This window comes from Cyrtonyx montezumae, unplaced genomic scaffold (genome assembly GCF_038088225.1).
Source record: "Cyrtonyx montezumae isolate F1298 unplaced genomic scaffold, pur_monq_1.0 scaffold_3, whole genome shotgun sequence".
Taxonomy (NCBI): Eukaryota; Metazoa; Chordata; class Aves; order Galliformes; family Odontophoridae; genus Cyrtonyx; species Cyrtonyx montezumae.
The window spans coordinates 115,435,092-115,446,941 of record NW_027072034.1 but is presented as its reverse complement, the minus strand read 5'-3'; the positions used below and the strand labels follow the sequence as shown (position 1 = coordinate 115,446,941).

The following is an 11,850-nucleotide window of genomic DNA, read 5'->3' as shown; positions in this document are numbered from 1 at the left end:
TGTGCAACATGGCTGTGGTCCAGATGCTTTTTTTTCCCTGGAGTGACAAGTGCTTGCTATTAATAGGCATGAGCATGCAGTTGTTTTCTTCAGTTATTTCTGTCAAGTCTGTGGAACAGCATCACTGCAGGAAAAAGCTTTGCAGTCATACTGAGGCCACTTCTTTTTCTGCAGTAGTTGTACTGTTCTGGGCAGTGCCACTGCTGCTCATCAGACCTGGTGTACCAAAGTAGCAGCTTTGCTGCTACTGGATGGGCACTTTTTTTCCCCCAGAGCAAAATGTACTCCGTGCTGCTCAGTTTCCATTAGCTGAATGTGATTAAGTCCTCTGCAGCCCTTCAGTCTGATCTGAAGTAGAATGCATCTCGTGCTGTAAGGCAATGGCAGAATGACAGCAGTGATGTTCTGTAACTCAGGGTGAGGCTTAGTAAATCCTGACTCTTGAAAAGGATAACTGAAAATGCTGTTAGCTAGAGCAGGAATGAAATACAGGTGGATTGCCTCTTCTTCAGTAAACTGCTCCTCTGTTCTCAGATGTGCTGAGGTGAGCAGCATCAGTCTCATCTTCACCTTCATTTTGGGGCAACAAAAGGAGTCCCACAGCAACTGAGCCTAGTAAGTTGTAAGGAGTACACTAGTAAGTAGTACACTGATTTTACTTGAGCTCAGCATGTGAGAAATTTTTTTTCCTATGCTGTGTATGATTAACAAAATAAATAATGCCAAATAGTATTGTAGCTATTTTACAGAAGGTATAGTTAGATTATTGTGATGGAAAGAGACAATCGAAATAAAGGAAAATGCTCACCCATGTCCTGAGCTCACAGCAGGAAACCCTAAAGGAGTGATTTCCAGAAAGAGATCCTTCCCAGTGGTGGTCAGCCCTTAAATGGGGTCTGGGAGAGGTGGAGCCAGACCCCACCCCTTCAGTCACACAGTGCATTGCCTTCACCTGTGCTCCCACAGCTGACTTAGTGCTCACCTCAGTGATCCATCAGTGGTTCAGGCTGTGATTCAACAGCTCCCACACACACCACTTTCATTATTGAAGATGACTGATGTAGTGATGCGTAGCACAGGCTGCAGCGTGAACTCCATGGGGAAAGAGAGGATAATGTTCTTTCTCAGCTGTGTTTCTGGATCATCAGCTGCAAACAGCTGTGTGATGTGGGGAGGAACCATTATACAAAGCTTTTTTCCTTAGGAGATTCCAACTTAAACAAGCATGTGTAAAATACTCCAGCTTTACAGCGGGAATATAGGTAAAAAATACTTGCAATAGTTGTTTCTAGACCTTTGTGTTAAGAACAAGGTATGTGTCAAAAATAATTCATGAGCTTTTTCCCTACTAACCACACAGGTCGTCAGTCAGCCTGTGATTTTCTTTCCCAAGTGAACCTCAGTGGGAACTGCAGCTGAAGCCTGTTCTTTCTCTAGGTGTACCCTTCCCATGCGAAAGCAATCCTCAGTCTTCCCCTTCTGCTGTGTACCATTCAGAAATGGGGGTAGGTACACCCTCTTTGTAGTGTGTTTACTTCATGCATCTTCCTGAGTTCTTGGTGCAAGAATTCTGTTGAGAAACTATGAGGCCTGAACAGTAAACCTATAATTGCTGTTTCAGAGTTCTGAATACCCATGGCTGTCAAAAACAGCCATAATATTTAATGGAGTATGCATACATAATTTTAGTTAATCTACAGTAAATCTGGGGTTTTAACTAACAGTAGCCCAAAATAAGTTTCCTATCAATAATATAAAGCCAATCCAGCTGCTGTTCTGGCAGTTAACCAGTATTAGGAGCCCTGTGTGCTCTAGTGAAGAGACTTTTATTTTGTCAATGCCACAATTGTCTGGATTACATTGAACAAAACAGTTATAGTCTACAGAGGTGTGAAATGCCAACGGTTCAGTGCTGTCCTACTACAGAGGAACAGATAAGCTCATTAGGACTAATGCCTGGCCATAGAACTTGACTTTTCAACAGGCTAAACTTGTTCTCCTTGCTAATCAGCTGCTGTTTGACCCTGGTACAGCCCAGCACCCTTCAGTGCAGGGGAAGGGAATTGGAAAGAGGAAACTCATGGATTGAAGTAAAAGCATTCACCAGCTCAAGTAAAAGTCGTGTGTGAAAGCAAAACAAGGGCTTTGTTTGCTGTCTCCCAACAGCCACTTCCACGAGAGCAGGACCCATCGTGTGCAACAAACACTGACACTTCAGCCAGCTGGGGCAGCTGTCCCAGTTGTATTTCTCAGCTTCTTGTTGGCAGTGCAGCAAAAGCCAAAATGTCTTGGACATGGTATTAATCACTACTCAGCAACTGTTACCAGCATTATTCACATCTTAAATCCAAAACACAGCACCATAGCAACTAGTAGGAAGATCATCCCAGCTGAAATCAAGACATCAGCTTAAGAGTTTCAAACTCCCTTAAATTTAGCCAAGTGTGAGCTCGTGTGTTTTATTCTGAAGCACATTTACACTGCAAATCGGGATCAAACCAAATTAATACATGCTTTGGTATACAGCGTATTACAGCTTTTAACAGTATTTGTCATTAGTTTATTTGTAATGTATGCTGCATACAGTAATAATTTCAAGAAAGAAGAAAAGCTTCAGTATGCAACAAATAGACTTCTGCAGTTGAATTGAATAAATGTTCTATCCAACTTATGAGGGCTGCTCCAAAAATAATACCTCCTGTGTTATTACATTGGTCCACGATGTCAGAGGTGGATGTTGGTGGTACAGCAGCAGCAGTTGAACCTTCCCATCAGTGTTCTGCTACGTTTTGTTGCCATGCAAAAGACAACAGCAGATCTCTGACTGCCATCTGATGTGAAAGTGCATATTTAGCAAAGGTTCATCACTGAATTGCTCACGCATGTATTGTGCTTTTTGTATCAGCTGTAGTTTCCACGGAAGCAAATAATAAATAGGCTTTACTTTTAGGGCAACCTATGTAGTTTTCAAAACACAAGAAACAAACTGCAGTCAATGCTGTGATGTTTCAGCTTTTTTTGATCTTGCTTTCAGACCCAACAGCTCCGTTCTCAGCTCTCCAGGCTTAGGAGGTATTTCAGGTATACTCTGTTAAAAGCAAAGAAAGATGTCACTGCTGCAGAAGAAAAAACTGATCTCACAAAAGCACTGTGAGAGATAACATTATATCCAAACTGTCATTGCACCTTGTTGAGCATACTAATCTTTACAAGCAGGACATGTTAAACTTATCTAGTGAGCCTACTGTCCTTTTGGAATCTGACTTCAATTTCGAGGCATACTTTGAATGAAAGGAGGAGAAGGAAGCACAGACAGTTTGTTCAAAGGCACAAAGCTGCCCTCGGCCATTTGATAGGACGCGCAGCATAGCTTTGAGGCCGCCATTCCCATCAATACTTATCTTCTCGCTGACTGAGAAAGAGGTGCTATTGCCTTTTATAAACGCTGCACCTTTTAGTTAATTCATGGCAGTACTTACGAGGTCAGGCCGGTAGTAGCGGTGCACCACCTCTGCTCCTGCGAACATGGCCAGCATGCTGGCAGCCAGCGTCTTCAGGTAGGTGGACCAGGGAACCCCAGCGGGCATGGCGGCCACCCAACCAGCGGCGCGCCGGAAGTACGTCACACGTCAGAGCCGACGACGCGCAACGTCCGGCCGCCGCACAGCCGGCCCCACCCCCGCCTGCCCAATCGCGCGCTGCCATTGGCCGGCGCTGATCACGTGGCGCGGGGCTGCCCGGCAGGTCGGTGGGGATCGGAGGTGGGAGGAGGGGGGGGCGACGCTGACAATAGCCCGATGGCCGCCGGCGGGGCGCCGCGTTCGGCCATGGAGGCCGAGGAGCTGGGCAGGTAGCGCGGGGCAGCGCCGCGGGGGAGCGCCGTCGTCTTCCTCTTCCCCCCGGCCGGGGCCGGCCTCTTGTGGTCCCCCTCGTTCTGAGCCGGGCGCGGCAGTGCCGCTGGAGGCCTCGGGCTGTGCGAGGAGGAGCCGTGAGGGGTCGGAGGATAGAAGCGCGTGTGGGGAATCCTTGCATGTGAAGAACGACCCGCGTTGGTGCGGGCCTCTGTGGGGAGAAGGTGGAATTTCGAAGTGTAATGTCTGGTTTTGTTGTGGAGGACGTGGTTTTTTGCCTTTGTCGTCCTTTCTTTCGTGTGCGGCTTGAGGTGAAGCAGTGGGTTAAATCGCTGCTTGGAATTGGAAATGTTTATTTGTTGTTCCACTCGGCGTTAGCGAGGCATTAAGTACCTGAACTCGTGAAAGAAAAGTGATCTATAAACTCCTATGAGTGTCAAAGGTGAAGGGAAAGGCCCTCCTTCATCTCACCAGTGAGAGGGTGGAGAACATGTCTGGTATACACTCAAGCCATCCTCTCTTTAAAGGGAACTTTACTCCCTTTATAGGAAGGGATTTCTCGATATGCAATAACGACACATAAGAAGGCCTCGTTAGAGATCATTCTCCAATTAGATCCTCTCGTTTAGATCTCGTTAATTATATCTCTAGCTGATTCTGTTCTGCATTGATTACTTTGTCAGCCACAGTCCTCATGTCTCAGCTGTGCTCCCTAGTGTAAACCTGAATGTCAGTTTTGTAACTGTGTGAATGTTCTATATAAAGTAGAACCGGTCCAGCAGCTGAGCTACAGAGTTATGTGCTGTGATCAGAAAATCTCCTCCCCAGGAATCTGTCAGGTTGAGAATCTCAGGTCAGATGTTAGGAACAGTCTCTTCTCAGAAGGAGTGGTGATGCGCTGGAGCAGACTGCCCAGGGAGGTGGTGGAGTCACCATCCTGGAGGTGTGGATGTGTCACAGAAAGACATGGTTAGTGAGGATAGTGGGGGTGGGCTGACAGTTGGACTAGATGGTCTTAGAGGTCCTGCTTTGCCAGGGGGGTTGGACTTGATGATCTCTAGAGATCCTTTCCAACTCCTACAGTTCTGTGATTCTGTAATTTGTATTGCAATAGAAACTATGGACAAAGTGCCTGCATAGCTACAAAGGACTGATGGTATGAAACAGCTTATTTTGGGCTATGTGGTACAACAAAGCTGTTTGTAGCAATGTGTGCATGGATGGAGGTTGATTCTCTATGTATGGACACTTCCACATAGAGTAAGTGCAGTATTTGTGCTGGGAAACTTAAAAGTCCTGTGAGTTTTAATTCAGTTGTGTTGTAAATTGGCAGCATGTTTGATAGACAACCGACCTGGCTAATGTGGGCTGCAGATAGTTTTCCTTAGTGTTATGGGAAAGCTCTGTGCTGTCCTTAGAATCGTTGTGGTTTTTCTACTCTGTAGCAGTCATGGGAAAGCTGGGCTGATAGTGTGCGGTGTAGCAGCACCTTGTGGCTGCTAAGCAGCTGGATTTCTTAATGGAGATGAGTAATTTACTGCCTGGTTAATAGGGTAGTTGAGAACCTGAGTGGGTGCTTGACAGTCTCGATAAAGGTAGCTGTTTATAGCCCCTTTAGTACATCCCTAAATTCCTAAATTGTTGATGAATCATGCCTCTTTTCTCTCTCTCTCTTTAAGATACTACGCTTATCTCCAGCAAGCTCAAGCTTTTTACACGTTTCCGTTCCAGCAGATGATGACTGCACCGCCTACCGTGGAAGCCATGACTGAGCAGCCGACTCTAGAGGGCGTTCCAGAGCCAAACCTTGCTCAGGGACCTCCTAAAGGTAGCTCGATTGGGCTAGGAGAGCTAAGATCTTAGAAATTGATTGGAATAAACATATGTGTATGGATTTGTCTCAATAAACACCTTCTTCGGAGCTGCTGGGTTTCCTTTTTGTGATACTCTTTGAGAAAATATTGATTGTATTTGGCTAATAACACTTGTTAGCAAATAATGAAAAAGCTGAGAAGTAAACCCTAGACCCTCAAGCTCTCCTATGTTACCTTGCTGCATGATGCATTGGGCTGTGTCTGTTCTGTAAACAAGAAACTGTGAACAGTTGAAGCAGTATTCAGTCCCTATGCTTGTGGTCATGACAGGTTCAGACCTTACCCTGAGACCCGTTGCTTTGATAGGCAGGTCAGCTTCCTCAGTATGCTGTGTGATCTGTAACAACACACTCTCCTAATTGGAGGCCAAGGAGTGCATAGTAGACTAGAATTCACTTCAGCATTCTTGGAACCTGAACTTTCATGTTCTGGCAGAATCTCCAAAACAAAGAGAAACTATTTCCATAAGATCATTGCGTGCAGAGTGTAAACAACATAATGTAGCCTTGAGGTTGTTGTTGGTTTGTATCCCACGTCAGTATAGTTGCCTGTGAGTGATGCGGAGGCACCCAGGCTGGATCCTTGCTGAGTCTGGAATACTGAAATTCATCTGATAATTGTTTAATCTCATGAATTTTGAAGGCAGATTTCTGTTTGATTTCTTTTGTAGTCGTATGCATAGTTTATTCTGTCGGAATGTTCATGCTGCAGCCTTAGAAATGTACAAAAAACCATGTTTTCTATGTTTCAGAAGTTAAAAAGGGTGGAAGAAAGAGAAAAGCCAAAGCAACTGAGCCAAAGCAACCCAAAAAGCCTGCTGCTAAGAAAGAAAAGCCGACCAAGTCAAAAGGGAAGCAAGAAAAGATCACAGATACTTTTAAAGTGAAAAGAAAAGTGGACCGTTTTAATGGTGTGTCTGAAGCTGAGCTGCTGACAAAGACTTTACCTGATATTTTGACCTTCGATCTGGACATCGTAATAGTGAGTAACTCACGGTTACAGAATTGGTAGCAATGGTCTACGTTGTCTTTTACAGTGCAGCCACAACCGTTGTGATTTACATTCCTTCAATATTTATCTGTATTACTTAGCCCTTGCAAGATCTTGACATCAGGTTTTTCAAGTGCATCCTGTGTGTGCAACTGCTTAGTGTTTTCTGCTTAAGACTCTAGTAACGTGACTGTAATTTCTGAGAAGTGTGAGCTTTACGTTTAGTACGTAGCTGTGAAAGAACATGACTTGGCAGTTTACCAGTGGCTGTGGAGCACTCTAGGAGGCTGCTCTTTTGACACTGCACCTCTCAATGAAACCCTACACTTTTTTTGGATGATGATGGAAGATATGAGTAATGTGCTTTTGTTTATTGTCAGTAACTTCAGAGAACTGAATAGGCTTCCTTCCTGTAACTTCTATTCCTGACCAGTGAGCCATGTTCCAGTGGTTAAAATGAGCTGGTATCTTGCTTTGCAGATTGGCATAAACCCTGGCTTGATGGCAGCTTACAAAGGGCATCATTACCCTGGACCTGGAAACCATTTCTGTATGTATTCTCTTTTGCTTTCTTTTTATGGGATTTGTAGAACTGTTTGAACTTGTGGTACTTTAGTTAAGCTGTTTGGGGTTTTCATAGGAAGAGTGGAAAGTGGGATTTTGCTTTTAGCACTCTGATTAAAATCCCATAACTTCTTCTGACAGGTAGCATACATAAAAAGGAATAAAATACAAAGTTTAGAGTTGTCAATTCAATGCAGCTTAGCGGATTGTATTACTAAGTAACTCCTTCATGTGCAACATTAGGAATAAAAATTAAACAACAAGTTCTTGAGTTATCAAGGGGAAGTCAGTAGGCATCAATTTCTGGTTCACAACAAAACTATCCACGTTTTCCCCTGGAAGCATTTCAGCAAGTCCTCTTCCTTATACAGACACTCATTTCTGCTGAATGAGCTTCCTCCTGGTGAAGAAGCAGCAACCAACTGCATATGCAGCATAGAGCTGATGCTCTATTAACATAGACTGTCCCTGCAGCATTCCGTTACTGTGCCCTGGTAGTCAAAGGTTTATTGGAGGTGGTGGTTTTTATTGCTGTTGTGTGTTCTTAAAAGCAAATACCTATCTTCCTATTTTGTAGGGAAGTGTCTCTTCATGTCTGGTCTAAGTAATGAACAGCTGAACCACATGGATGACCACACCTTACCGCATAAATATGGGATTGGATTTACAAATATGGTGGAGAGGACAACACCTGGAAGCAAAGACCTCTCCAGGCAGGATAACACAGGAGAATATCATACTTGTTAATTCATTAATAGTTGTGGTTATAATTTTGAGTAATGTTTTTTCTTTTCTTTTTTTACTTTGTCTTTTAGTAAAGAGTTTCGGGAAGGAGGGCGAATTCTGATGCAGAAATTACAAAAGTATAAACCTCGTATAGCAGCTTTCAATGGAAAATGTGAGAATCTTTATTTTGAATGAATTTATTCTACTAGTAGCCTTTTTTGTCCACTCATCCTGTCTTCTCATTGTAGGTATTTATGAAATTTTTAGTAGAGAAGTTTTTGGAATAAGAGTGAAGAACTTGGAATTTGGATTGCAACCACACAAGGTACCAGAGACAGAAACTGTAAGTACTGAGAGCACTCTTCTTTTGTTATTTGTAAGTGTCGTCCACTTCCATCTGATTACCTGTATGCTGATACTACTGGATTTTGATGCTGGGCACCAAAGCTGGGAAAACTGAATAGGAAGTCCATGATTGAGCTTACATACTGCAGCATTTCTGTTCTGAGCATGCCCAAGCACTTCAGGCAGCCTCAGTCATCTTAAGCTGATTTGCAGCTTGAAATTAAATTGGATGCTTTAAGTACAACAGTTTGATGAAGAGTGCACTAATCATGGGCATCTACAGCTGGAAGGTACTCGTTTATCACAGGCATCTGGTGCTGGAAGGTATCCAAGAGACCAGCTATGTATCACCAAAGATAGGTTTGTTTAACCCGTTCTTACAAACCCCAGCAAAGGCTACTGCACTGCTTGCCAAGGCAGCTTGATCCAGAGCTTCATTACGTGCTCAGTTCAAACTTCTGGGATGTTTTTCTATCCATCTCAAATTATCAGCACTTCAAGTTTAAGCAGTTTAAGCTGGCCCTCTCTAATGGTGGAGTGTTGCCATCGGAACCTGAAGAGCTGTTGGTGATAAAATGCTTCCTTCTTGAGTAGCTCTTAAGTACTTCTGCAGGAAATGCACTTGTAAGAAAGATAAATAAATACCCCTCTTGACAAGTTCTTGTCCATAAATACTGCGCTGTAATTAATACATTAGCTGTGATTCCTTTTTTCTGAACTAACTTCAAGCCTTTAGCTAGGGCTGCCAGCAGAAACAGAAACACCTAAGTTGGCTTCAGTTAAATTGTGTGGCATAGACACGCTTGGCGAAGAAACAAGGCTAGTTATTAACTCAACGATGCTTTTCTTGCTGGATTTGCATATTCTCATGTGTTCTGCGGCCTTTATGGCTGTGAGCTCCACTCATTCACAGAGCTCTGCAGTGTGCTTCACCCACTGGCTTATGCTTGTAATTATTCCAACACATATTTGTATTACTTCTCCTACAGCATGTAAACAAGTGCTGAGAACTGCCTTGGCTTCATCAGCTGATATTCAGCCCTTCTCTTTAGAGCAAGACAGCCAGCTGGACAGGAGAAATGAACTTTTATCTTCTCCCCGAAACACTTAGGTGGATGTTTGTGCAAAATTCAAAGCAATAACATGAACTTATCTGTTGAATTACTCCTGATGCATTAAATACCAGAGATCAGTAACGCAATTTCTCTTGCTCTTTGTCTTAAGCTCTGCTATGTTATGCCATCGTCGAGTGCAAGATGTGCTCAATTTCCTCGTGCACAAGATAAAGTTCATTATTACATAAAGCTAAAAGACTTAAGGGATCAGCTGAAGGGCATTGCACCGAACACAGAGGTGCAGGAAGTGCAGTACACGTTTGACTTACAACTTGCACAAGGTAGAGTGGTTATTGGAATTATCTTATAAAATGTATGCTTGGTTGTGGTTTTTTTTTTCATGCGTCTCTATTAAAAATGTTCTGTGAGTGCTTTCTGTTCTTAATATTTGAGGTCTTTTCTCTCTGCAGAGGATGCTAAAAAGATGGCTGTCAAAGAAGAAAAATATGATCCAGGTTATGAAGCAGCATATGGGGGAGCTTACTGTGATCGTGCACCATATGAAAGCGAACAGTGCAATTTCTCTTCAAATGGAACTGGTAAAGAGTGGCACTTGGGGCATTCATTCTCTAAACCCTTCTGTATAATTTCTTATAACCATTCCATCAACTTAATTTTCTGCCCTTTCAGCAACTTCCACAATTCATACAGTATATTTAATATATTTTATACAGCAGCTAGACTCTCATATAACTGAGGGAATGTGTAGTCTTTGCGGGAGGGAGGGCTGAAAAAACCCAAATGTTTACTCTTATGTATCATGCTTTTTCACACCTCATTAGTTTCATTCCTAAGGAAAGCAAAGCCAGAGAATGATGTGACAGATAAGTGAAGTTGTTCTATTATTGGTGAATAATGACCTTAGGTCATTCTTCAGAGAATTTCTGAATAAAACCCACCAGGGGGGATGATTTGGAACTCCAAAAGCAGACATTCAAAAAGAATAAGTTTGAACTGCAGCCTGAGTAGGTAGCTGAAAAGTACAAGGGAAGATGGAAACTACAAGTACACTTTTAAGATGTTTTTATGTGGTGTTGGTTTTAGTTGTTGGTCTCACTTGCACTTTCAACTGTACTTTGTTTTTGTTTCTTTCTTAGCACCCACCAACCCACAGTACTGTGAGGGGTCATCTTTTGGTGATGTTCCTAATGGACAATGGATGACACAGTCCTTTGCAGACCACATTCCAGAATTCAATGCTGGTATGACACAAGAACGAGAGGAAAGCAGTGCGTAAGAGCTCTTTCTTCTCAGCTATGCATACATGCTGCAGTTTTAATGCAGTGATCAAGATTGGTACCTCGGTTCTCCAACTGAAGTATTTTAATAGTATTTTATCTCCCTTAGTTCTTTTATTATAGTCCTAAGTGTGTGGTAGGCTCGAATCAATGAACTAGGTAATTTTAAGGAACTGTCCAAACTTTAAAAGAAAAAAAACAAAAAGTTAGCCCTTTTTTGTATATGAGTTTTATATTTAATGTATACCATTTCTTGCAGTTTTTGACAAACTGCTTTCTCACTTGTGAAGACTTCTTTAGGGCGTTAATTTTATTCCATAAACTGTAAAGTAGGAGTAAGAGTGGCAGTATACTTTTTATTGATGCATTGATATTTGGATGTCTCATAATCCTTTTATATCTACAGGGGAAAATGGGAAGTGTACCCTTATCTTACATGAAGTGATGTTTTTAATTGTGCACAGTTAAACAAATGGTGCTTTTTAAGACTCCCTTTGCACTTCAGGGCAGGAATAGAGAGCTCTGTCTATTCGGTGACTGGACCATAGTCAGGTTTAAGGGAGCAGAGACAACACTGGTTAGGAAAATTTGTGTCACACAGGACAGGGCCTAAAATATTCTAGTCTTAGAATAAGGTGTTCCTATCATTCCATCTCTTTCTCCCTTAAATTGTAGTGTAAGGAACTGGAATTCCTTTCAACAAAAAGAAAAAGAAGTGGTTCTTAAATCTGTGGCATTTGTCAGTCCCTTCTTTGTGATTATTCTCTTCTCCTGAACTTTAGCACGTGAACAACAGTTTATGTGGCAGGGAATTGATAAGCAGTATTCCCTGGAAAAACCCAACTGCAGTTCTGTTATTTGAGTCAGGTATAGTTAGCACAAGGTGAAAGAACACTGTAATTTAGCAGTTTTTTACGTTAATTTCTCTTCAAGACTTTAGAGGGTGCTTTTCTTGCACATCTTATGCATAAAAAAGTACTAAGTTGAAGACAAGGGCAGCTGTTCCATGAATTGAGGTGACAGCTGTTGGAACTACATCTTTCTTCGAGGAACTTGCTCAAACAGTACACACTTTTGGCCAACAGTGGCAACTGAGAAAGAAAGGAGGTTCTGTGCATTTGCCTAACCATCATTTACTTTCCCTCTT

General features: G+C 42.6%; 2 protein-coding genes across 8 annotated transcripts; one reads left to right on the top strand and one right to left on the bottom strand.

Moving 5' to 3' along the window:
* Positions 1–2,881: 2,881 nt before the first annotated feature.
* Positions 2,882–3,589, bottom strand: LOC136051744 (ubiquinol-cytochrome c reductase complex assembly factor 6). The gene is made up of 2 exons (XM_065741320.1): positions 3,480–3,589; positions 2,882–3,088 (listed from the first exon to the last, which is right to left on the bottom strand). The coding sequence occupies exons 1-2, from the start codon at positions 3,585–3,587 to the stop codon at positions 2,993–2,995; spliced, it is 204 nt and encodes a 67-aa protein (XP_065597392.1). The 5' UTR covers positions 3,588–3,589; the 3' UTR covers positions 2,882–2,992.
* Positions 3,590–3,722: 133 nt separating this feature from the next.
* Positions 3,723–11,743, top strand: TDG (thymine DNA glycosylase). Of its 7 annotated transcripts, none has more exons than XM_065743111.1 (10): positions 3,723–3,744; positions 5,586–5,679; positions 6,477–6,706; positions 7,196–7,265; positions 7,857–7,992; positions 8,095–8,177; positions 8,254–8,348; positions 9,575–9,746; positions 9,876–10,004; positions 10,563–11,743. In XM_065743111.1, exons 2-10 carry the CDS (start codon positions 5,586–5,588, stop codon positions 10,700–10,702), a joined length of 1,149 nt encoding a protein of 382 aa, XP_065599183.1. In that variant the 5' UTR covers positions 3,723–3,744; the 3' UTR covers positions 10,703–11,743. The 7 variants fall into 7 exon arrangements, with proteins under 7 accessions (XP_065599183.1, XP_065599180.1, XP_065599178.1 ...); XM_065743108.1 differs by having other exon boundaries at positions 3,735–3,744; positions 5,531–5,679; XM_065743106.1 differs by lacking the exon at positions 3,723–3,744 and adding an exon at positions 3,762–3,850 and having other exon boundaries at positions 5,531–5,679.
* Positions 11,744–11,850: the final 107 nt, after the last annotated feature.

What these genes read in the sequence shown, in the direction of transcription:
- LOC136051744 (XM_065741320.1), bottom strand. Translation starts at nt 3,587, where the DNA reads ATGCCCGCTGGGGTTCCCTGGTCCACCTACCTGAAGACGCTGGCTGCC. An exon ending in GCTACTACCGGCCTGACCTC is followed by an intron (nt 3,089 to 3,479) that starts GTAAGTACTGCC and finishes TGCTTTTAACAG; the next exon opens with AGTATACCTGAAATACCTCC.
- TDG (XM_065743106.1), top strand. Translation starts at nt 3,798, where the DNA reads ATGGCCGCCGGCGGGGCGCCGCGTTCGGCCATGGAGGCCGAGGAGCTG. An exon ending in TGACTTACAACTTGCACAAG is followed by an intron (nt 9,747 to 9,875) that starts GTAGAGTGGTTA and finishes TTCTCTCTGCAG; the next exon opens with AGGATGCTAAAAAGATGGCT. An exon ending in TTTCTCTTCAAATGGAACTG is followed by an intron (nt 10,005 to 10,562) that starts GTAAAGAGTGGC and finishes TTTCTTTCTTAG; the next exon opens with CACCCACCAACCCACAGTAC.